Source organism: Atractosteus spatula, chromosome 5 (genome assembly GCF_055471065.1).
Source record: "Atractosteus spatula isolate fAtrSpa1 chromosome 5, fAtrSpa1.hap1, whole genome shotgun sequence".
Lineage (NCBI taxonomy): Eukaryota > Metazoa > Chordata > Actinopteri > Semionotiformes > Lepisosteidae > Atractosteus > Atractosteus spatula.
The window spans coordinates 31,655,849-31,681,355 of record NC_142710.1 but is presented as its reverse complement, the minus strand read 5'-3'; the positions used below and the strand labels follow the sequence as shown (position 1 = coordinate 31,681,355).

Here is a 25,507-nt window from a genome sequence, read left to right as displayed (position 1 = left end):
CTTCTATGGTGCACTGAATGCCTTTTGCAGTATTTCAATTTAAATTAATATGACAAAATTGACAAAAAAAAACTTTCAGAACACACATTTTCTATTTTTATTTTTAGCTATTCAGTTACTTTAAGTAAATGTGTACACATGTCTAAATTACCTCTTGCTACTTTGGAATAAAGTACTTTTTTTTCCCTGAAGATAATGGTAGTAAAGCATTCTCCTTACCCTAGATATCACGATTTCTGATCAAGATTGGTGTGGTCTTAATACTGACTGAATCTTAATACTGACTTTGTTTCCATTGACAATATTAAGAAAAGAGAAACATTGGGTCATCTAAAAAAAAGACTCTTCACATACAGTAGGCTTTCTTGTGTTTACAGGACTGTGTGATGATAAACTGGGTGTGTTCACTAAAGTAGTGCTGTCTAAATTCTGATTTTCAGGGTGTAAAGATGCTATCATCATGTAGTAATACTTTAAACTTTCGATTCAAGAGTCATTCAGTTAGTCAGGTTAAATATCAACTTTTAAAGCTGTAACTGTAAATGTCATTTCATACTCCATCTGTGATGTTTCACTTCCTGTTAAAAAAAGGACTGAAAATTTTGTTATGACTTTCAGGAAAACTTATTATTTGTCTTACATAAAACTATGCAATTAAATTCAGTTATAACTTAAGAACGGCAAAAAAGTTTAATAAAAAATGTATAGGTCTAGGTTTAAGGTGGTTTAATGCTTTCAATGGTCTTCATTTTTCACATTGTTGTGCTTGAGTCAGCTGTTTATTTCAGATATAGTTGTTATGCGTTCATGTAAAAATACTATTATTCTATTACTATATTATAAATACTATATATAAATACTCTAAATACTATATTAATAACATAGTTATTAATTCACATGCATGTGTATCCTTTCAAACAGATAAAAATCTTGGTGATCTGAGTTAATACATACATGAAAGTGCACTGCTGCCATCAAATAAAAAATATTTAATATATTTTCAATATAGTAAATGATCTCATAATTACAAGACAGTACATTATCTCATATTTTATGTGATAGCACAATTGTCGTACAATACCTACTGTACATTAACATTAATTGACTTTCAGATTTAAGAAGTGGTATTGATTACATGGTTCACTCTTTCTTCAGGCACAAATTGTAACATTTCACTATGACGAAACCCCATTCAAAAGTACAGTAAGTTCTGCAGCATTGGACGTTGTCGCGAGCACTAAACCCGAAGTTCCAGATGTGCTCTCGGTAGCTTCTATGTTGTTTAGGTTGTTCACACACTCACATGATCATTAGTATCTCATAATTATAAGAGAATTTACTATCTTGTAATAATGAGATCATTTTCTCAATATTACTAGATACCACATTAATTTTTTTTTTGGATGGTGCATCTGTAGTAATGCACTGGAAGGTTAGTAATGGCCTTCATACAAAATATTTTTAGGAATTATCATTTACTTCTTATTTGGTAATTTAACTATTGTTTTTTTTTAAATATCTTTTATCTGAACTTTTCAAAAGCAATATTAACGTGCAGAATAATCTCTTCTAACATGACATTCCTAAGGCAGTGATCCTTTTCCTTATTAGCAATTCCTAAAAATAGTTTGAAAGGTGCATGTGGGACTGTTCGGTTTTGTGTGAACCTTCCCATATGCTGGAGAGCAGGCCTGTTTACCACATGCTAGCCTGTACAAAGGTATCTCGGTCTAGAGAAGAACTCAATAGGGTATGAAGGCTTGCAGATATAAACTGTGAAACCTGTTGCTGATGACATGGTAGGCTTTAAATAATAAGGCTAAAAATAACAGATGCTCTTTCAGCTGTCCTCCTTATGTTTCAAAATGCCAGTATACAGCCAAAGATAAATACATTCATCTTTGTACATAAAGTAAGCAAAATAAATATAGTAAATCAAATCAAATAAAGTAATCAAATTGATGAATACATCAGTAAAACGGTATGCTTTGTCTTTATTAAGTTATACAAAGTATTGTGGAGTGCACACATAAGGTATTTGAAGCGTGGATGAGAAACCACTATCACTGTCTTTCTGCTGCTATCTTTCACGGATCCTGTTTCTTTATGCTTGAATCCAAACTTGTTTTTGGATTGGGGGTGATTGGGGTAACATTGGGGTTTCTCAGCAGCCACAACATCGTTCAGATTCACCTAAAACAGTTCAGTTGGATTCAGGTGAGGAGACCACAATGTCCGCTTCAGCATTTTGACCTCTTTCTTCTTTAGGATTCCTTTACTCATGCAGCTGTGTGCTTCAGAGCATGGGGCTCAAGTAATCTCAACCAGTTATGCAGTCTGGTGCATTGATAAAATCAATTGTATTTCAACAGCAACAACATTAGTGTTTTGCTAGAGAGCTAAGATTGTTCCACACTATAATGTCAAAGGGTATGATCAATTTGTCATTGTCACATTTTTACATTTGGCTCCTCCTTAATATCCACCATCATTTGTGCACAAACACAAGAACATACAGTATTGTTTACTGACGATTCTTCAAACATGAAAATACATTTGATCATTTGTCAGTATCTATATTACAATTAATTGTATTAATAGAAATACCTTATTTATAAATACCTTCCTGATTTATATCTGCCGGTCTTGAAGTGCATGTGTGTGAATTGTTTTGTGCATGGTGTCTTGAACAGATTACATGAAAAATTATTAAGCATGCCGTTAATTGCTATTTTGTCAGGTTCTACTTTTGTGTACAGGTCCTCTTTGCAGTTGTCAAGTTATTCTACCCTGTTTCACTTGAGAAAACTGTAGTAATCTGGAAATTAACAAAATAAAATCTTTATCCCTTCTGCAACTTTACTGATCATCATTCTAAAATTATCAACTACACATCAACTAACTCCAAAAAGGGTATCACAGAATAAAGTACTAAGTAAATTAATATTCAAGAATAAGCAAATTCTCTACATTGTGTACCTGTTCTACTTAGAGTGTTTTATATTTAAAAGCTTAGAATTTCATTTAAATCCTCGATTCAAAAGCTATGAAAGGGGAATACAAGCTAATGGGTGGCAGCTACAGTAGGTGACATTAGAAAACCATCATAGGAATTGACAGCACATTAATTACAGGAAGCTTTTCTTGGCACTTGACATCTGTCACAAGTGTACAGTGGAGTTCAATTATGAGCCATTGTTATCACAGACATAATCTCACTCTATTGTTCTTTACTAAGGGAAGGATAATCCTCTCTTTGGGTTTGATAAATCAATTAATAAGACAATTTCAGATAGAGGAAAAAAGTAAAGGACTCAGAAAATCTAAAAACAGTACTTATACTTCAGGAAACCTGTGTGTTTGAACATATTAATAAACTTTATATTCACCTATGTTTATATTAACTTGACTCTGGCATACTTTTCTCGAGCAACATTTTTCTGCATCCAAACACAGATACAAACAAAACAAATTATAATATTTTGTTAGCTTATTATTATTCAAACCTGCTTGTTAATGTTTTAATAGAATCTTCTTTTGATGTGATGTTTTGTAGCAAGACTCATTGCTTTTATCTCACTAAAAAGAGATTATTGTCTTTAGAGTTGTTTTGCATTGTGATAATTGACATTTACTGTGCAAAATGAGCAGGATGATTTGTCTTTTACCATAATCAAAATGTAAGCTCATTTCACTAGCCTGAGATGAGCTGTTTCATTAAAATTATTTAAAATGAATAGCTGATGCGTTCAGGCAAGTCATATTCCAACAGCACCACAATCTCTTTTAATCCACCTAATTCTCTGCATATATTAAAATTATTTCCAGGGGAATAAATTATGTGGACCAATTATCGGAACATGCATGGAAATGTGACATTGCGGGACGAAAAGAGATGGATTTTGTTGTTTAGAGTGTTAAGGATTAGCTTAGTAAAATATTTCCACATTCTGCTGCCTGTTTATGACGATTTTTAAAGGGTTCTTACCCTGGTCCAGATGGTATGGTGTCAGTGTCAGAAATGCATGGCTGTGAATGCAGTTTTTAGGCAGATGAAGGCTGTGTTCATTGGGACTTCATTAGGATTTTTTTTTTGTTTCCCAGGGAGCGATGCTGTTTTCTGGGATAGGGAGCAGAGGGAAGCTTCTCCACCTGCTGCCACCTGTTCGCCTCCCTATCCTTTGCTATAAAAGCCTCTGCTTCCCCAGCACCAAAGAACAGAGTCTCACTGAGACTGAGAGAGGCAGATGAGTCCAGATATTGTGGAGTTAACACAAGTCTCCATCCAAAGCAGCCAGACCTGTGTGAATCGAGTTCTCTCTCCTCGTGCTGAACGACTCCGCAGAGCTGCACATTTTAAGAGCGCGATCTGCCAGAAATATCTTCACAATGCAGGAGCTTAGCCTTGAGAACTACCTTCAACAGATCTAGAGGCACTTTCTTTGTGACCCATCACAGAAAATTAAGAGGGATTGTGCTGCATCCTTAGATCGGCGGAACTGACACTGAATTCCAAGCCCGTGCCGTTTCGAGAAGCCTCCCAGCGTCTAAAGAATATACTTTTATAGGGGAACTGGGGCGTGATCAAGCAGATCATGAAGTCCTGCAGGCCGTCAAGCTGTGCTGATTCTGGCTCCGACTCGGACTCCAAGTGCTCTGAGAAACAGGAGAATGCTGTGCGGAGGAGAATGGCGGCCAATGCCCGGGAGAGGAAGAGGATGCAGGGCCTGAACACTGCCTTCGACCGCCTGCGCAAAGTGGTCCCCCAGTGGGGCCAGGACAAGAAGCTGTCCAAGTACGAGACACTGCAGATGGCCCTGAGCTACATCATGGCCCTCAACCGCATCCTCACTGATGCCCAGCGGCACAGCACCTCCCAGAGGCAGTGGCTGGACCTGCACATTGAGCATTTTCAAGCAGAGAGCTACAGCACCTACCTGGAGCAGAGCTCCACAGGTAATGAAGAATACGTGCACTCTGCCTTTCCATACCAGTGTGACACCTACCAGGTCACAAATTAAAAGCCACTTGATGAGTAAATAATAGATTTGCTCATGACCAATATGTCATACAGTATCTATCTTAGGTGTTAGGTTATGTGGGAGCTTTTTGTTATTTTTATGCCGGGACTGCATTTTTTTATTTGGAAAAGTTGGTAAATACATTTGTATTATATTTTGTTAAAATCTTTTTGGATTAATCCACTTGAATTCTGCCAAGTTATGGACTGTTCCAAGTGTTAATTTTTTGTATAAATACAGGCACAGTAAATTTGCAATATTATGTAATATACATATACTATAATATGAAATATACAATATGTACAGGTACTTCAGTTCATACCTGTATTTCTATAGCCTTAATTAGTAAAATTCTGTAATGAAGGTATTGTTAAGACTTTTCAAAGCGTTTAATACTACCTTGAGGCTAGAGTAGATTTCATAAACCTCTAGAGTGACCTTCACTGCTCAGTAATTATTATGTATTTGAGTTTCACACAGCAGTGATTCTATTTTGTTGTTTAGACAATGCCAAGTGATAAAATGTGGGTACTTTTAAAAATATATGTATATACTACATGGGTAACACATCTTGTTAACTTGAACTGTGTCGTGGTTGTCAATATTACTTTTGTTTTAAGGAATTTAGCATCAGAACAACTACTCTACCACCCAGAAAAGCACGGGGAATTAACTTGCCTGTACTATGCCGAGTACTAAAATATATTCTTAGAGGAATCTCTCTTTAAGTTCATAATAATATATGTATTTACTGGGTATACATATGTAATGTCTAATCAGGCAAAAAATATATAATTGTGGAGTGTAGATTTGTATCCATTATTAAGGACTGAATAATGAATAATAATCCAGTAAATGTTAAATTTAAAATGTTCCCTGTTCTTTATCACTCCACAGACCTTGTACACTGAACTTTGTAAGTTTTAAAACAGGTACATATGCATTACCTAGCTTTACTTTTTGTAAATGTGTAATTTCATGCTGTATTATGGCAATGCTGCATAAAATGTTTAGGTTTTGAAAGGTTAACTGGGAATTTTTTATTTTTGTAATTTATTTTTTGAAATAAATTTGCTTAACATTTATCAGAATAAAAATGTTTTGTAACATGTTCATTTCATGATGTGTCCATTTGTTCCCTTATGACTGTTCTTCAGTCATAAGGGATAATATATATAGATAATAATATATCTGAATACACAGTGATGCAAACATTGCTACAGAAACACTGTTGATCTATTTAGAAAAAGTAATACTAAATACTGCTTTTTATCATAAGATATCTGGTGTTTACTTGTAATAAAATATGGTGGTGTTATACAGTATACATGAAATATATATTTCCATTTTACTAAATAAAAAAATTGAACCAAATGATCTTCAACATAAAAAAGATACGTATACAGTATATTCTTGTTTTCATCTCAGATTTGGTTTAAAATTTATATTTAAAAAACTTTGAGTTCCCATGAAGTCATCTGACACACAGAGGATTTGATGGCAGCAGGTGCACTTGTGCTGCAAAGCCAAAGTTTAAAGGTCAAGGTCAAAGGTTAACATGTTTAAAATGAAACACATAAATTTATTTTTTGTGTTTTATACTCAGGTTTACATAGTAGATTGAAACTTTGTTTCTGTATAAGTTACATAAGGTTTATTAAGAAAGTATTTGGTTAATACCAGTAGACCATTAATAGTTCAATGTAGTTTAGATGTGATCTGAGTTAAATTAAATTTTGTTCTGATGGCCAGTCATGAATTAGAAATGCAGTACTCAACTGCTGCTTTCCGTTTCCTAGAGGCTTCTTATGTCTAGCCTACACTAGAACTACCAATGAGTGGTGGTGTCATATGTAAGTTGAAGATTTTATTTGGATTCTGCCTTGTAAGTCACAATGAATTAACATTGTGTTCCTTAAGGACTTCAACAGCAGAACATAAGATTGTCTTCTGCAATTAATGTGCAATTGTGCTGTGTCAGGTTTTGTCATTCTTAATTACTCTAATGAGCCCTGTGACCTTGTTAACCTTTCTTATCTGGTTGAATGAAAAGGGTTCTCTTCTGAACTAGTTATCTTGGGCTTGTTTTCCAAAAATCTGGTGAAAAAATTGCATTCTGGGACACTTCTTTGTTTAAAAATTTGAAAAGAAATATTTTTATCTGAGACAACAGACTCTGCTTGTGGATAATAGGAAGGTTTATAGTCTACATGTAGCTGCAACTCCCACAAAGGCGAGCAAACTAAATCATGAATGGAACACATGTTCGACTTATACGTTTTATAATACATTTTAATAATATTTTTTAATTAAAAAAATAAAACATTTTTTTCAAATGTTAACAACACTGGAGGCTGTATTGTAGCAGTAATCATCTTACTCCAAATGTCTTTGGAACTAGGCTGAAGTGAAACTTAAATTTGATTTGGGATGTCAACAGGAACTGACTGAACCTGACAAAGGAAACCCTCTGGATGACTAATTGTAAAAAAAAAATTAAATCACAAATCACCTACAAAACCAAAAATTTTATTCTATTACAATGTTATACACAACCATATACAAGCATATCCACTGGTCTCTGAGCCCTAGAGATAATATAGTACATCATCAAAGATCCTCTCACATACTGTATGTTCAACGGGGACCAAGTCAGGCAGAACACTCAAAACATAACTGTCATATTCTCACTTACTTTCACAAGAAAACGTTTTTACACAAGCAACCTGAGCACCTGCATTGTCCTTCTGTAAAGTTGTAATGTCAGTATGAGCCCATAGCAAGAGTAGCAAGCAGAGTCCCAGGCTTGATCAATGTAGTGCTGTGTAGTCGTGTGGCTCTCAATCACTACAGATGGAGTTCTTAGTCACTGGACACTCCTGGCCAGACTGTCACACTTGAACCTCCACATTCATCTTGGTGGTCTTCCAGATCATGGTCTATCATTGACAGACGACACTAGGCTGTAAAATCTTATCAGGTTAGAAATCAAAATGCTGAATCAATTCATCAAAATGTCAACTCATTTAATCACTATCCAAAATCTGTATAATTCATTTTTTCTAAAACATTGAAGAACACGGTCATAGGTTTCTTCTGATTCTCAGTATATTTACTGTAGATAATCCTATAACACAAACACATACACAGAATATTTAAAAATATCAGCTGACCCCCAGGTCAGCCAGAAACATTGAGCCAATACGTGTTTTTACATTTTCCTTTAAATTTTAAACAATAATAATTCCTCAGAAAGTACTGTATAGTGTTCTTCATCCCAAAGGGTCCTGATGCTCCTACATACTGAAGAGGACCCACATAATATTCCACAGAAATACAGCACTCCCCTGTGCAGTATATAACAGGTTTAGTGGAGAAGTGAAAAAAATGCTTTACCAGTTAAATTAAGGGGAAACACGAGTGGAATTTAGTCAGCACATCGGGGTTAACATCCCTACTCTTACATACTGTACAGTGCACTGGATTTTTATTAATCAAGTAGTTAGGGCTTCAGTTTAATGTGATTTGTAAATTATGGTCGATAGAATAGAGCGCCACATACTGGCCTACCAGCACTGCTTACAGCAGCAACCAGCTTTTCCCTGGAGGTCTCCTACTGTAGTACTGGTCAGGCCCAGCCCTAGGCAGTGTCAGAAATCTGGGAAGATCAGACTTGGAGATTGTAATAAACACACCAGCAGATTATCGATCTTGACCTCCAGCATTTATTTTTAGGTTAGTTGTTGGCTGCCAAGTATTTTGTTTTCAGTTTAAAAGATGAAAAGAGACTCTTTTCATGTTTCTCTTGAATGTCTTTTCTCCCGATAAATAACTGTAATTCAAATAAAAAGGTAATTCAGTTGACCATCTCATACAAGTACATTAAATGATACTAGCATGTTTTGGAATAAATATAACTTTATTCACAGAAAAAATAGAAATAAAACAGTCCATTTTCTTTCTTACAACAGGTGCAATTTTACATTAACAAAACCTTTGCTTGAAAGCCAAACATTCATTCTGTTGTACCATATAATAAATGCTTAAGTGTACATATTGAAAGACACTGTAAACTCAAAAAATTAAGCAAAATCTACGCAACTCTGTCTATTATAGTCCTGTACTGTATTTATGTTTTTGTTCTTCCTAAACTGTCGTAAAGATAACATTGTACTGTATATGTTCCCTTGCTTTAAAACCATATTTAACTGAAGTAAGGAAAATGTTGATTTTTTTGCTGAAAGTAGCTGTTCTTTCTAGGAACCATTGTGAATGCTGTAATGTGTGAAATTCTGTTACCATTTACTAGCATAGTGAATATTTAAACAGAACAATTTAATTTGTGTAAAAAACAACTCTTTTATTTTATAGTGGATTTTCATGACCACTATAAAGGCATAACTGAATTTCACACAGCACAGAATAAAATAATCAATTAGTTCTTTTAAAGCATCATTACAAATGGAGTGTTTGGTGTAAATACAGCACCTAACTTTTCAGACATGTGGTGTTATTTCCTTGATGAACAAGACTGTCTGCTCCTAAAACAGTAAAAATAATAATTCATATTCCATATATATTAGAGCATAGTTTTGCTCTAATATAGTATATAATATTACTGAAGTGCACCTTCGGTAGAATATTTGTAGAAAATCCTTATTTTTAACAATATTTTGGCAATAAAGAAAAAAGCAGGGTATAAAGTCCTAGAGTTCCTAAACGGTAAACACGAATTTAGTGTTTTACCTACAATAATCAGCACTGCATTTAAAATAGCTTAGCTAGCTTAACAATACTTTAAATTTTCTATGCTGTCCAAGAGTACTTATTTTGACTTTTCATTACGTAAATTCAAGGATGAAAAAAAACAATAGAACTTGTAACAGGTTCTTTGGAACAGCACTTGTTTTTTTTTTCAAAAACACAGAAAGATTAACATTTTCAGCTATGGATACAAGGCATAACTTTTTTTTTAATTAAACTACAGTATATTACAAGTTCTGACAGTATCTGAATTTGTTTTCATAAAACACCATGGAGAACTTACACAATGACTCTCCAAAAGCTATCATGGATTTCCTCAGTGAAATCTTTGCTTTATTTAAGTGACATTAAACCACACATAAAATTAAACTGAAAAAATAATTTAAATTGTTTGCTGAAGATGAGGACTTGGAAAATGAACAAGAGATAATCATGTATTGGAGGTCTTCAGCATTGCAGATCAAAATAAAGTGACAAGCGTATCATTTTTTAGTCTACATTTTTAATATTTTCCCTGCCCATGTTAATAAAACTGCCAAAAAGTATAATACCCACAAATGAAATAGTACAAATACTATAGTATTTGTAATTATGGTAGTGTTGTAATAGGATTAAAACTGCCAAGACCAAGCAGTTGGGTTCAAACTAAGAAAACAGGGTACCAAAAAGCATGCTTAATTCTTTTTTGTGTACATATTATTTTGTTTGTGTTAATAATGTTTTACTTCACATTGTTTATGTAGATGTGTGTTACTTTACATTTCCTATACAAATACAGTGTAAACTACTGTATATTTTATCACTGGTGAACATTTTAAAATTTTGGTGGCATTTTTTTACTAGATCATCAAGTAGTAAGAAAACTGGAAAACAGAAAACATGAAACAGGAAGAAGATTGCAAGATTTGATAAGGAAGGCATAATACTGTATCTGGGATCAGAATGAATTTGAAGATCACAGCTACATGTATCAAACTTTAAAAAAAAAACTTAATGCCAAGACTCTTTATCATCTAAAAAAAACATTCCTAACACCTTATATTTGGATTCGGTTGATGTTGTGTACATGCCCTAAGCTTTATTTAAAAAAGGTATTATAAACGATACAATTCTAGGAAACTGCGCTTACTTTTCCTATTTGCAACACGTCACAGCAAAAGTCAATGTACTACTAACAGGTTGCTTGTAAACCATAGAGTCCTGCTTGGCCATTCACCCTCTCTGCTCATGTTTCTCATGTCTCCCATTAAAATCAATGTTGTCTTCAAAGTTCCTCACTCTCCAGGGCCGCCTCAGCGGGGGTGGACGTAAACAAAATAGGGCTGTTGTCCACCGTGGGGAAAGCCGACATGATGTCCAGTCCCTGACCTGTGAGCGCGGCGTACCGGCTACCCGACGGTCGCACTTTCCTCATCGGCTGTGGGATCTGCTGGTGCCACTGGGCTGCGGTCGACAACGGGAAAGAAAAGGGTTGACGTGAAAGAAGTTAGCGTTTTTTCACTGACCAACTGTCTAACCGTCTTTCTGGAGCGCTGCTCCAGACGTAATATTAGAGCGATTTCGGAGTGTGTGGCAGGGAAGAAAAGAAAGACAAAGAAGGGTCACTGATGGGACAGAGCATAGCTTAGGCGGGACGACAGAGCTGGCAAAGCAGTCCTGCCCAAATCCGTTAAAGTAAAGGTCAGTCAGACAAAAAGGCAGCTGTTCAAGAGTTAGTTTAAAGGCAGAACAGAAAACATCAAGAGGTCGAAAGAAAAAGAAAGAGAGACCCGTGACGCAAAACCTAAAGCATGGCAATTAAAAATGTTAAATGAAGTCCACATGTACAGTAGGTGAACGGCTCTGTGAAGAAACAGCCAGGAGGAGTTAAGGACACCTGTATCTCTAAAGAGTCCACTGACGCAGCAGCTCTCAGAAGCAGAGGCTGAGCAGAACATACCACCATTTAGAAAAAAAAAAACATGCTGACAACAGGGTTCCACAAAATATGCAAACTGTGCTCAGGCAGTCTGTCAATAGGGCATTAAATATCACAAGATTGACAGTTTGGTGTTGTAAAGGTACATAGTTTTAGAAAGTTAGTAAGCCTCTGCGGTGAAATTGCGACCAATACGCTTTATTGCAGTAGATGTAAATCTAGCTACTCTTTCTTAAAATCTACATTAATAGGAAACAAATGCAAATATCCATATGTCTCACTCTTAAAGTAATGTTTGTTTCAGAAGTCGACATCACATCAATAACAGTAGTTGACCTTTGTTTTACTTATGAGTAGTTAGCAGTTGTGTGATGGATGTCCGAGGAGATGAGTTGTGATCATGCCATCCATGTTTCTGTATTTTTACAATTTATGTTTATGTTTTTTTGTAAAGTATATTGTAAAATATTAACTTTGTATGTACAGTATCTTTACAAACAGCACTGCATCGTTATTTTTCTTTTTCTCAAGTAATCAAGTTATTTTGTACATGCTAAATGATTTTCCTGTGTTTTCTTCGTGTTAATGTATTTGATCATCTATGGTCTGTCTATGAATCTCAAATTTATTTTAAAAAATTAGAACATCAAGTTGGAAACCGGCAATATTGTAGTATAGCACAGGTAGCACAGACGTTTTCCAGCCATCCACTAGAGGTCTCTGTACTGCTCCAGCCCAAAAAAAATGGAAAATGCTTCACTATCAAGTTTGTAACAAGTCTTTCACAGTAACAGTTTATTTTATTTTATGATGGTTTGTGCAGCTTCTAGAAATGCCAGCCTTCAGTTTCAGTCTGCATGGTTGCAAACAAGCTTCTTTTTCCACGTCCAATGGTACATTTATTAGACAGCAAATCACAATAAAGAGCATGCAATGCCAACGCAGGAAGTATTAGACCAGCGTTTCTCAAATGTGGCCATCAGTGGGATTTGTTGCGCTCACGACAAACTGATTTGTAAAAAAATAAAAATGTTTACAATGCAATTATTTACATGTAGTGGACACCTCTGAACTGTCTGCATGTGATAAGATACGTAGCATTAAGGCTGTTAATTAAGATACTATTGGTCAGCATCAACGTCAATTTTAATTAGTTTTATGCAGTCAGAGCTGGCTTGTGTTTTCAAGGAGCGCACCACGCACACAAGGTAAGCGAGAGAAGGTTTTGATAATTGTGCAGTAGTTGTGCAAGTACTGTATAAGAAAGTTAAAATGAGTTAGAGAAATGTGCTCGCTAAAATTTTGGAGTCCCTGATTGTTGATTGTGAAATCTTTTTGCTAAAAATAGTGAAATGCAGAATAATATATACTTAAAACGTCGAAAGCGTACACTTTTAAATAACACAAATCTTAATATGCACGATTCAGTTTAATCAGTACTGACAGTAGTACTATACAATGGAGTAGAGTTACAGTAGCAACCCTTAATAACCGATGATACAGATTTTTTTCTCTGCTGTTTCTCTACTGTTCTACTGTTCTGGATGTACTAAGGCAGCTCAGAAATGTAAAACTTACGGTGAATATTATTTTAAAAATAAATTAAATGTGATCTTAATGTTTTACAGTACTTATGTTAGCTATTTTTATCTTGCTTCATGACATACAGCAATACTGATTAGATGTTCACTGCCCATTTACGGGAACAAATCGTGGTTATTATCTGGAGACTAAGAACTATGTATAATTAATCAGAAAGGAACTCTTATTTCAGTAGTGCTATTTGAAAAAAAAAACTATAAATCATCTTTAGAAGTGCAAGGTTCTTTGTGACAACTGTTGACTGTTCAATCTAAATATTTTTCAGTTTTTTTATGATCTGGAAACTTGTACCAATTTGATTCTATTGCTTAGTTATTACTTTGGCTCTAATTGTGGGATCACATTTTTGAATAAAATTTACATTTGTTAAAGATTGGTCAAAAAACAGCAGTGTTTACTGTTATGTTTCTGTTTTTTTCAGTAAAGTTTAGAATAAAGGATAACTGCATTTATTCTTAGTTTTAAGAGCACCCTGACATTATTATAAAGAAGTTGTGAAATCTATAAGCGCTTTAAGTGCAGTATATTTCCTTACTTTTAATTAATTTGTAGCAGTCCTGTAATTAAATATTGTTAGCCACACTCTGAGACCGCCCCAAATTGGTCAGAGAACAATTATATTACGGCGTAGGTTTTTTTTCATGTTAAAACTTGTAATACACTTTTACTATTAATACTTTTACTTTTTTTCAGTTCAAACTAAAAATAAAATTAAATCATTTTTGGTTGTATAATGATGATTTATAATTTAAATGGTGGAAGTTATAATGTTCCTGAGATTACAGAGATTGGCAAGAAATCTGAAAATAAAATAGAAGACTCAAAATCTACATTAAATATACAGTAATAATAAAAATCTTTTAAATTCTTTTGTTTGCTTTTACCGAAGTACTGTAGAATCATAATTATGCAATTGGTACACACTTGAAAACATGAGTATTGTTGTTAGATGATAGATACAGAGACTTCTGAGTAATACTAAGCTGTCATTTTCTTACCATATATGTCTAGCCTGGCAGTGCATGATACTATCCCTGCTTCATTTTTAGCTGATACTGTGTACCAACCAGCGTCCTCTTTCCTGGTTGGTTGAATCTGCAGACAAACATATCCTGTGGCATCTTGATGCATGCTGGGATTAAAACATAAATTTCCAGTATTAGAATCTGTAGCAACAAATGAAAGTCATTTTCATATATACAGTATGTTTTGTAATCTTCACCTTAAAATTAGGAGGAAAAAAATTCAACTTTTGAATCCAAGTATAAGTAGAACTATGCACTTTAAATTGTGCCATGTACTGTACTTAGACTTACAGTATACTCATACCATCAACTCAGCCTACATGGTCTTTAAGAAACACAGTCCATGATGTACAGTAGACTCTTCCATCTCTCTGTCCCATTTGATTGTTTTGCTAACACAAGTGATGGTAGCGTGCCAGATAATTTTGATATTGTCTTTGCATTTCCAGTATGACGTGGTTGAAATGTTGATTTTGGTTGAATTTTCAGACAACCATGACGGAATTACCATTTCAAAGATAGTACCCATTTCTTTTTCACGACAGGAATTGGAAGAGAGGGGAATTTAAAAAATAAATATATATAACCAGCTAATGTACAACAATTGTTATTGTTGTGGTGGAAAAATAAAATATGTACATATGTGTTATATATACAAAACATTCCCATTGCAAATGCCAGTTTTACAAGAATGGCAAACATGGAAAGCCACAAAGTAGTCTGTACTGCTCACCTCATTCGTTCCTTGCTGGCAGGGATTGTATCATTGTCTTTCTTCCAGTATATGGCTGGTGGTGGCATCCCCACCACTCTGCATTCCAGCCTCACTGGGCTTCCCTCTGGGATTCCTGTGTTCTGCAGCTTCTCCAGGAACACTGGAGCTTTTTTCACCTCCTTTGCTGTAGGGACAGTTTAAATGTCTAATCCCAGAGAAGCTTGTGAGACACTCCAACAACACATGGGCATATTAAATTCAATAATCTCGAGTTAGTGTTGAGCACAGTGTACAGTAATACTTGTAATTGATCACTGTGGCTACGCCACTCAACACAGAGGAAAAGAACTAAGCTTGACCCTGTAGACTGTGCATTCCATCTTTTTCATGCAGGGAAAAAGGCCCTAAAATTTACCACTTTTGGTTACTATGTGCCTCTGAAGCATAATGCTGCCTGGTTACTACTGATGGGACTGATCTAAACATTTTTTTCTGCTCTATTTAAAAGACTCTTTCATATTGTTTGCTTGAGAATACAAAGTATAATTTGTATCAGCAAGATGAAAGATTGGTAAATAGGAATTTCCCTGCTACAGTACTGTCTGAAAGTTACAGATTTCAACAGGATGTCTTACCTACAACACTTAATTCCAGGCTAAAGGAGTTTTGTCCTGCTTTGTTGGTTGCAATACATGTGTAAGTTCCAGCATCACTCTGCATCAGTGGGTCGATAAGGAGTGAGTGAACTCCATTTTCTCTCACCAGCATTTTGTGGTTTAAGTCTGGAAGGATTGGTTTTCCATTGAGTAGCCACATCAGGTCAGGGTTTGGTAATCCGCTTACCTAGAAAAGTTTAGGAAATATATAACTAAAATATAGGAGTTTAGTTCCTCTTTCAACCAAGGTCTACAGTATGAATAACCTGTTTCAGCTTGACTCAACTGAACTTTGTGATACAGACGTTAAAGAGAACACTAAAAGTCCATGGAATTCACACTTTCAATTTTGAGAATATAAAGCTACACATTGCCATGATTCTGGGTCATGATGCATTGCTCTTACAATAAATTTCTATCTATCTTTTATAATTTCTTTATTTTAAATACACAGAAAAAATGCTGCATCTATTTGCATATATAATTTTGTAAGTAGTAAACATAATGGTACAGTACATGAGTCGTAAAGTTGATCAAAGACATATACTGTATATTGGTGAGAGAGTTACACAAGGCAGTACAAGGTTTTGTTCTGGCCTGTACATATCAATCTTGAGGAGCTCACAAGTAAATGGGAGAACATCTGTGTAAAGTTGTGAGGTAGTACCTTGCAGTCAAGCCTACAGAGTCTTCCTTCGTGAGCCACCATGTCCCCTGGGGCCTGTAGGAAGTGAGGCCGGAAGAAGCGCTCTTCGACAGGCTCTCCCCTCTCCCCTTCCTGCGGACGGGAGCGCACCCTGAGAAGAACACCAGTTCCGGCTGGTTCAGTTTGCAAAAGCCCAGACTTGGAGTAGGCCTGCAATATGGGCATACTCACCTGGAAAGCCTCTGCCCGGTACCATGCAGTGACACATTCAGATCATTGCTCACCTTTGGGAATGAATAGCTGGTGCTATTCGACTGCGCACTGGACCAGTCTGTACAATCAAATGACCAGAACAGCTGATCCTTCCCTGCAGAACGTGAACATTCACAATATTAAGGTAACAGCGGAGGACCCAGAGTTGCAGTAAAGGAGTACAATGGAAAACCAGAAAAACTGCAACTTCAACAATTTTGTTTTGTCACACTAGTAAGTAGTAAGTAGATTTAAAGAAAAATGTATTATTTAAATACTGTAAATCTTGTGGTTTATTTTGATTACCGTAAAATGTTTTTCATAACTTGATAGGCCAGTAAATTCATGAAGAAATATATCTTTATGCTTGTCAACTGTAAAAAATGCAATGTGTCTTCAGCACTTAGATCATGACAGACAGGTATGGTATATTGTCTATTCTTTCCACATGATCATGAGAATAAAGGGGAACATGCTGCAATTATCAAAATCCACAAGGCCTTAAAGTTAATATAACATTTTAGAGATGCTTAACATAGTAAACTGTTCATTTTAAACATGTCGGTAAATAAACTGTGTGAGGAAATTAGAGATACCTGTGGATTTGCAGCCATAATGGTATAATTGCCATCATCATCATTAGTGGTAGTTGCAATGTGCAGAACACAGGTGCCGTCACCTTCTCGCTTCATCTTATAGTGCTCATTTTTCTTCGATATTTGCTTGCCATCCTTAAACCAGTAAACCTAATGGCAATAATGGAGAGGTTTTAAAAATGGTTGAACAGGCTGCCTCACAAACAATCAAGAAACCATAGTGTTGTATGCAGCTCAGATATTGTTGATTATTAGCTTCTGAAAAGCCTAACTACAACAGAAGCATTGTCGTCTGCATAAACGGGTTCAACACAGTGGAAAGAGATACTCGCCTTTGGTACAGGTATCCCCACCACTTTACAGGTGAAGGACACAGAAGCTCCCTCCATGACCCGGAAGTGCTTCAGCTTCTTGTCAAAAATAGGTGCTATGCATTTGCCCGTTGGAATTTCATCATGCTGGATCTCGTCATCGGATTCTTCCACTGGGGTACGCTCCAGTCGGAACTCAATCTCACTCATCAGTCTCTGCTCAAAGTTAGAGACCTTATACTCCTGTAGGAAGAAGGGGGAATTGACATCTGCCCTAAAGTGCCCAGCATAATTGCCGTTCAGTCACACATCCTACGGTCTTTTGACAATGAATCCGGAGAACAAAAATTCACTGCGGAAGGAGGCATGATGGAAGATGCATGCTAAAGCAATGACAGAAACATTAAGTAGCAAGCTTTGGCTAAATGTTCACTACACTTGCAGACACACTGGCTCTTATAAGGCTGTTCTATCCAAATGAAAGTGGTTATTATTATGTAGAATTATTATGAAGTCATTTTTTCTCTCATGGAAAAGGTGAAAATGGTCGTGCATGCGAAAGGTTGTTTGGCGACTGGTGATTTAGAATCTAGCGCTTTTCCGGTGTTCGCTTTTGAAATCAAGGAATGCATTTAGAAGGTATTCCAGATGAAATGATGGCTTTGTGTTTTGAAATGGGGGTTCTGTTTAGGACTCAATTGAGTTTTATTTATGCAAAATCCTAGCAAATGGAAAATGCTGTCATGCCTGAGTCTTACATCATGTGATTGCTCAATGCTTCACCATTAATGTATTTGATGATGGTTTAGTACTCAGCAATTCATGAAGATTACAAGGATTTATTTTGTGTACACCAAACAGTGTTTATGCCCATGTACAGCAAACAGTGTTTGGGCCACTTTACAGGGTATAAACAAAAACACACAAAAAGAGAGAAATACAATCAAAACAACATTGACCAGAAAAAAAGAGATATAAAAATATGGAAATGGGAAAAATTGCATAAACTATTTTTATAAAATGCATAAAAATGGCATAACTAAACATAAAAAAATGGCATTAATTAATTAAAAGTCAAACTCAAAAGATATGTCTTGACTCTCGATTTTTAAAAGAGTTTACTTTCCTCAGAGTGGCAGAGAGTGAGATCCAAGGTTATGGAGTGAGGTGGCTGAAAGTGCTCGCCCTGAGACGCTCGTACTGTACGTACCTACAAGAAGGTACAGCTAAAAGATGTGCCTCAGCAGAGTACAGGCATTGCTTGATACTGTACATGGGAATGTTTGTGAGGTGTAGTATTGTGTTGTGAGGAGTTGGTGTGTAAGGCTTTAAAAGTTAAAAGTAAAATTTAGAAAATACGTGAAAGTACTGAAAATATTAACATTTTATTGTAAACTATTCAACTGTTTTTTTTTCCTATTTGAAAAGAGACTGGTAATGAATCCTTGGAGTTCTGTGTGACACTGTAAAACGGCTATTGTTTTTGGAAGTTCTTTCTAAATACATCCCCATCCCCAATATCATAAATGTCTTAAAAATAGTTTGCTTTCTTTCAATACCTTCAAGCTCAGTCCTCTAAGGATCAGAATACATTTGTGTTTTAATATTTTCTCTCTCTCCAAAAACTGCTTCTATAATTTAACTGTTTTCTTAAAATACAAAGATGCACATATGAAACTGTGCTGTTATCAACATCCTATTGTGTCCTGAGCTTGTTAATGGAGTAATTTGTAAGATTGGTAAAATTTAGTATTGAACTGTGGATGAAACATTGAAAGGCTGTATGCTTTAAAATATGTCTAAATAGGTACTGTAGGGAATTAGTACTTTAAATACGGATTCGATTTCTTTTCTAATTTGTAAATTTTAGAACACTGGAAATTATTTTACATGCAACATTAAGTACGTTTTATGAGAAGAAATTCAGGAAATGGTGGCTGTTGTGAAACAGGAGGTGACTGAAACCATAATCATATTTGGTGGTAGGATGGGAAGGAAGAACAAATACCAGTTTTAAAATATGTTCCCTTTTTAGTTAGCCATCATGATCATTTATTGTATTAAAACTGGGCTCATCTGAGAAAAAAAAAGAAAAAACTTACTTCTTTAAGGACACTAAGAAATGTAAAAGGCAAAAGAAATTTTGACAAAATCAAGTTTTTCTTCCTTCACTGATTGCTTATGAATAGCAATTTCTTTATGATCTTTTGTTGTTGCCAGCAACCTAGAACATTCCAGTGCCACAAAATCTGTCCCCTTGTGAAAACTACAGTATGTGAGGCTCATACATGACAGCAATAACACATACTGTAATAATAGTTCAGCTCGAAGGAATCAGCACAAGCTGCCAGAGCAGTTGTCATGCAAACAAGGTACAGAGCTAATATGCAGGCACTTAAGAGGAAGCCATAGGAGAAGAACAAATTCCAGATCGCAGTTTGCTGTAAGATAAATAGAAACAGACTGTATCCAGAATATAGTTTGTTGTCCATGCAGTCCGCTACAATGCTGTACTCCCGTGCTACATTCAGAGATAAAGAGACGTAGTTTCTCAAAAGCTGAAGAAAGATTTAAAAAAATAATCAGGGTTAGGACTTAACCTGCTGTTTACCAAGTGTGTTGCGGGTTGATTCTATCATATATTTAAGATCCTGCAAGAGTACAAAACAAGTTTAAAATGATGAAAATGCAAAAGTGTAATGAAATGTTAAGAAAAGACTAGCTTTTAAAGTGACTGTTTAAAAAAGTAGAGCCCACAGACATTTGGTCCATGTACAGCTAGACTGCCAAAAACAAAACACATACCAGGTGGCTGAATATTTTGTTTTCATCATGCTTATGAGGTTTACGGACCACTTTGTTTTGCAAATGCCTGTTGCAATCATTTTGAAACTTAAAATGTTTTTTTTAAAACTTGAGAAACCGTAATACTTCACTTAGAGGCCTAATTTCACAGCATTTTTGTTTCAGGGTTTGAATTAATCATACCAAGTATGGTGGATCTCACAGGACATTTTCAACATGATTAACAATCCTGTGTTAAAGCACAGAACAACTCTTTACTAATGGTTTCCATATAATATATTAATAAAACACCATGTGTAAACCCTAAAATAAGACACTGACAGATAAAAGTACACTTTATATCACCTTTACTCACAATCAAGTAGGGAACTTTCAAGAAACTCAGGTTTTGACAAACAATAATTGAATTTGAATTAAATATAACTGCATTACACAACTAGGTTAGTCTTAAGATTTTCCTTCAAGGTATAAACATATGGTTTGACAAAATACCCCTGGCTGTGCCCCAGTGCTGTTGTAGAGAAAATACGAAACTGGCACTTTCCACTTTCCAGCTCAGTGATAAATGGGATCATTTCTACCTACTTTCAGCTTTTCAAAAGAGCATTGTAACTGCTGTTGAAACTGGCTTGAAGCCAGTTTTAAAAAAGTGGCTTTATATCTTTTTCTTTTTTACAGTAAGATAGCTGACATGACAAAGTTATATTATTTTAAATAATTAAGAAATGATACTGTAAATACATAGGAACCAATGTAAAGAGCAATGGGTGCACTTGTATTGTTTTCACTGTCATTTTTATATTCAAAAGATTTCTGGAGATAATTTGCATTTTGATTAAAATGTTGTTTAATGTAGATTTTTAAATGTATTAGTGTCAAAGACGTAATTTGTTCCCGATTTCCCATTTTTTGTGGGTGTTACTCAAGCTCTGATGGCATTTGTAAACAAGTAAGATGTTTTTGTGTTTGAGTACAATAATAAGATGGTAAGACTGCCAAACAGTCCAGAACACACTTAGTCTCTTCCCTGCTTTAGAGTGTCTCAATGATCCACATCTTACAGGACACCTTTCTGTGTATTCTTAATGTCACACAGTCTGCTTCTCAAATGGGTAGAAATCATTTGACTGACAATTTAAGCCATATAAATGGGACTTGGCTATTTATCCAAGTCCATCTATATCCATACGTTTTATGGTACAATTACATATTTCAGCATATCAAAGACCACAGACCACAATCATTTTGCCTGTAGTGCTTTTTAGGAAAATATTTTCTGTCTCCTGTTCTCTAGCATCTTATAATATCAAAATACAGACTTTTTTTGTATCGGGACCCACCATTAACATATAGCACTTGGGAGTTATGATCTGTTTCTGAACATTCTAACCAATGGCTGACCTGTCATGTAAGTAAAAGAAATTACATTTAGCATTTGAATAAAAGCAAATGCTGTGTATTAGATTATTATACATTATTACAATACAAATTATTGTGATGAAGCGCTTTAAGTCAGTGAAAGCATCCGTGTAGCAAGAATTAGGGTTTTCTGTGGTGAAAATGAATGCACAGTGCCAAGATCAAGTAAATCAGTTCTCAGATTAGTGCAGGGTCAAAGAAGATTTATACAGACAAAGAGAATAATAGTTGGGAAAACGTTTTGGAAAATACCTGAGATGGAGAACATTCTTGTACCTCATCAAAGTTAAAGACTGTTGCAGCATTGTTTGGTCCAAGCAGTCTGCGGGCCATTTTTGCCTCATAAGTCAGCTTCTATCAGAGAGTAGGCATAAATATTGGGGTTTACCCTGTTTGTTTACAGTGTTATTGTTAGAGTCAGTCCGAAAACAAAGTACAAATTAGCCTGTACTTTAATGTACCTACAGTACTAGTTTCTTGGTCAAGGTCTGAACCGAGAGGTAGGTTATACAGTATACCCAACATGAGAGAAAACTAACCTCTTATACTCACTGCCTTCTTTTGCAGACAGTCTGAAAGATAACGAAGTTTTGTGCTTAAGAATTTGAAAATGTTTTGAATTTGAAAAGGCTTGCCTTCATATTGGCTTTTTATAGATGTGTAAAATGTCCATTATAAAACTAACAGTTCTTCTACATTTACATGTCAATTTATATACAAAGAAAGCAATGCCAAAAATACACCAAACTCGCACCCTCTTTCAAGTGAACACGGAATGCACACCTGGAAAGGAAACAATATTTTAACCTTTGTTTTTTGCCAGAATATGTCTGCATGCATTTCTAACTTCACAGTCAATTAAAGCATTTTTGTGGTTCTTTTGAAGTCTATCAGAGAGCTTGATAAGGACCTGGGATACACCAGGATATCCATAATACTTCGTGCCTACAAGCATGAATTTCCCAGACACCTGGACTCAGTTCAGGAATCCAACAGACCTCAGAGTCTGCAGAGCTTTTTTCCCTTCGCTAATTCAACCTGAAGCCAACGGTTTTGCATTTTTTCATCCCACATATTAAATGCAATAAGCAGGTATCATGGCTGTTCATGTTAATTACTGTACGTTAAGATTTTAGAAATTTTGAGTATGTGAGATTTAGAGTATACAGTACATATGTGAATTTTCTTCTTCTTTATTTCATATTTGTGAACTGCTTTGGGTGTAGTTCTTGCTTTCTAGTTGAACAATAATACAGAAAATAGTTATTTGGTTTGAGAAAGGGGTGATTCAGCAGGTTCAATTTAAATGAAGAACAAAGTGCTGAAGGAAATGAATGTTGCGTGAGTCCAGGATAAAGCAGTGGACAGGAATCAGAAACAGTAAATACCTGTTGCCCATTTTGTGCTGCATCATCTTTAAACCGTAGTTTTTTCTCCAGGTCATGTAGGACTGCATCTTTGGTGTCCCGTATTTCGTCATCTGATACCGAGCGAGGGGACTTTGGATTCTTCTTCAGTATACCTTGTGGAGACCTAGGATATCAACAAGTAAAGTTGTTGATGGACAAACTGCAGCCATTAATGTTTTGTACACACAATCTGACTAAAACGAACACTGTCATACAATTTAATGTGTGGTACATTTCAGCGCTATTTAAATATTTGCATGTGCTTTGCAGATAAAAAAACCCTTTGATAACATTAAAATATAAAAATAAACATTAAATAGTGTTCTAATTCAAGTGAAATCATGCAAAAGGTTTCAAGATGCTGTCAAATATTTATCCGCAACAATGCGTGAAAAGGAGAAACAGTACCCAAATGATATACTGTATTTGTTGAATTTACTCTACCACTTCTCGTTAAAGGATAGGCAGATAATTTTAATCCCTTTTGTGTTACATTTAAAAATTAGTTTTCTAACACATTCTTTTCTCTCTTAATTTGAAAGCAGTAGTTTACGTACAGTGAAAATCAATTTTAAACTACACGGATATTGTCTGCTCAATATTTAAATCTAAATGGACACATTTAAAATGAGTTAAATCTGCTCCAGAGATGACAGAAATAGCTTGTCATCTGAAAATTGACATCAAAATCAAAATAAATATTTCCATCGTGTGGAAAAACATTTCTGTATATACAGTTTCTGTAAATAAGACAGTTTTATTTTTTGGGTTTTAATTGTTTTAACTAACTGAGATTAAGTAAGAGGGTGAGAGATGGGTCTGGACAGGACAGTACATTGTGCCATGCAGACATCTCAGACAGGAAGGAGCCCTGTCCGGCTTGGCCCTTCAATCTGTGACACTGTGGCACTCACGCTGCAGGGGCACTCCTTGGCAGGCCCATGGCGTTAGTTGGTGGAGAGGTGGGCAGCGACGGCAGGACGGAGCTGAGGAAAGCCACTGGATTCTGAATGGGGCTGGGAGTGGAGCTACTGGGAGTTGGGGAGGGGGCATGGGGGGGGGACTGGGCACGAATGGCGAAAGCAGAGTACAGGGGAGGAGGTGATGCCATAGGTCCAGTGGGACTGGCGGGTGATTGCAAGACCCTGGTTTGGAACAGCCATGGAGACGGCTGGAAATGGGGAGGGGTTGCAGGAGCTGGAGCAAAGACGTCGTCGGCCGGGGGTTTTGGGGCCACTTGGGTAACTTGGGCCATGGCATTCAGCATGGGGACGGGGGACTCCGTCGGGGAAAAGCCCCCGCCAGGAGGGAGGGTCTGAGCGGCAATGAACTGCTTGGGCCGGGCGTAGTTGAAGGTCTGAGGCAGGTTTGTGTTGGCAGAGGGGGCTGACTGTTGGAGGGGCAGGTGTGTGGAATTGATGACGTTCATGTTGGCCGGGGGCTCGGGGAAGGCTGGGGCGGGGTGGGACGCAGACTCCAGATGGCGTGGGGTGACGCTCTCTTGCTGTTGCTCAAGCAGGACTTGGTTGTGGAGTAGCTGGAGCTGCACGGGGTCGCTGCACATGGAACAAAGGAGGAAATGCAAGAATGAGCATGAAAAACCAGAGCTTACATACAGTCCACAACAAGGGCACTGCCTGACCTGACAGAGATCATCTAGTATTTCATACATTCATGTTTAAAAGTCTCATGCCACAGAAGAAAACAAACAAAACCACAAATTAAACAAAAGTCATAATACTTTTCTGTCAAAGCAGATGGATCAAAATGACCACATTTAATCCACTACAGAATTAATATACAACATGATTACATTACATTGCATCCAGTTTTAGAGGAGAGCTAAAGGAAAACACAAGCAGCATGGAAACACTTCAGGTAAATCCCTCCATTCACTCTTGTATTTAGATTATGTCAGTTTATGCCACTTTATACATTTTGACTTTTTCCAGCATACACATACAGTTATCATAAGAGGAGCATAAACTTTGTGTAAAATGCAGCTAATGTCTGAATGTGTGGTGATTTCCTTTTAGGAATTCATTTCTCCAACAAGAAGAACTGAGAACTGAGTGTTTGAAAAGACTTAAAACCCACTAACATTATTGCAAATGCCACATCACGGAGTTAACCTTTTCATTTTCTTGTGGCTTTTTGTATGAATTGGTGAAACTACTCAAAAGGTTTGGGCAACACTTTGAGGGAATACTTCATACCTAAAAATGAAGCTCATCTCTTAGTAAAACCTGCTGGACTGTGGCTATCCAGGACCATGGTTGCCTATCCCTGAATTATCCAGTACCCTCCATGTTTGAATACAGTATATCCTAAAAAAACTGGTACCATCAGCTTGAACTGATTGAAAGAC

The 25,507-nt window shown here is 36.1% G+C and overlaps 2 protein-coding genes across 5 annotated transcripts in view; one reads left to right on the top strand and one right to left on the bottom strand.

Annotated features, from left to right (window-relative positions):
- The first annotated feature begins 4,595 nt into the window (after positions 1-4,595).
- On the top strand, positions 4,596-5,021 carry atoh7 (atonal bHLH transcription factor 7). The gene has a single exon (XM_088917763.1). The coding sequence runs from the start codon at positions 4,596-4,598 to the stop codon at positions 5,019-5,021; it is 426 nt and encodes a 141-aa protein (XP_088773889.1).
- A 3,900-nt stretch (positions 5,022-8,921) lies between these two features.
- mypn (myopalladin) overlaps positions 8,922-25,507 on the bottom strand; it is a 66,019-nt gene continuing 49,433 nt past the window's right edge. Inside the window, exons 11-22 of one of the 4 annotated variants that reach the window (XM_088917106.1) lie at positions 24,054-24,695; positions 23,119-23,263; positions 21,983-22,084; positions 20,107-20,157; positions 17,528-17,749; positions 17,196-17,345; positions 16,632-16,714; positions 16,369-16,498; positions 15,681-15,888; positions 15,064-15,229; positions 14,304-14,437; positions 8,922-11,228 (exon numbers count right to left, since the gene is read on the bottom strand). In XM_088917106.1, the coding sequence (XP_088773232.1) occupies positions 11,050-11,228; positions 14,304-14,437; positions 15,064-15,229; positions 15,681-15,888; positions 16,369-16,498; positions 16,632-16,714; positions 17,196-17,345; positions 17,528-17,749; positions 20,107-20,157; positions 21,983-22,084; positions 23,119-23,263; positions 24,054-24,695 (2,212 nt within the window). In that variant the 3' untranslated portion in view covers positions 8,922-11,049. The remainder of the gene's footprint in view (positions 11,229-14,303; positions 14,438-15,063; positions 15,230-15,680; positions 15,889-16,368; positions 16,499-16,631; positions 16,715-17,195; positions 17,346-17,527; positions 17,750-20,106; positions 20,158-21,982; positions 22,085-23,118; positions 23,264-24,053; positions 24,696-25,507) is intronic. The other 3 variants (XM_088917109.1, XM_088917107.1, XM_088917108.1) reach the window with 3 other exon arrangements.

Excerpts from the sequence above, each read along its gene's own strand:
- atoh7 (XM_088917763.1), top strand. The coding sequence starts at position 4,596 with ATGAAGTCCTGCAGGCCGTCAAGCTGTGCTGATTCTGGCTCCGACTCG.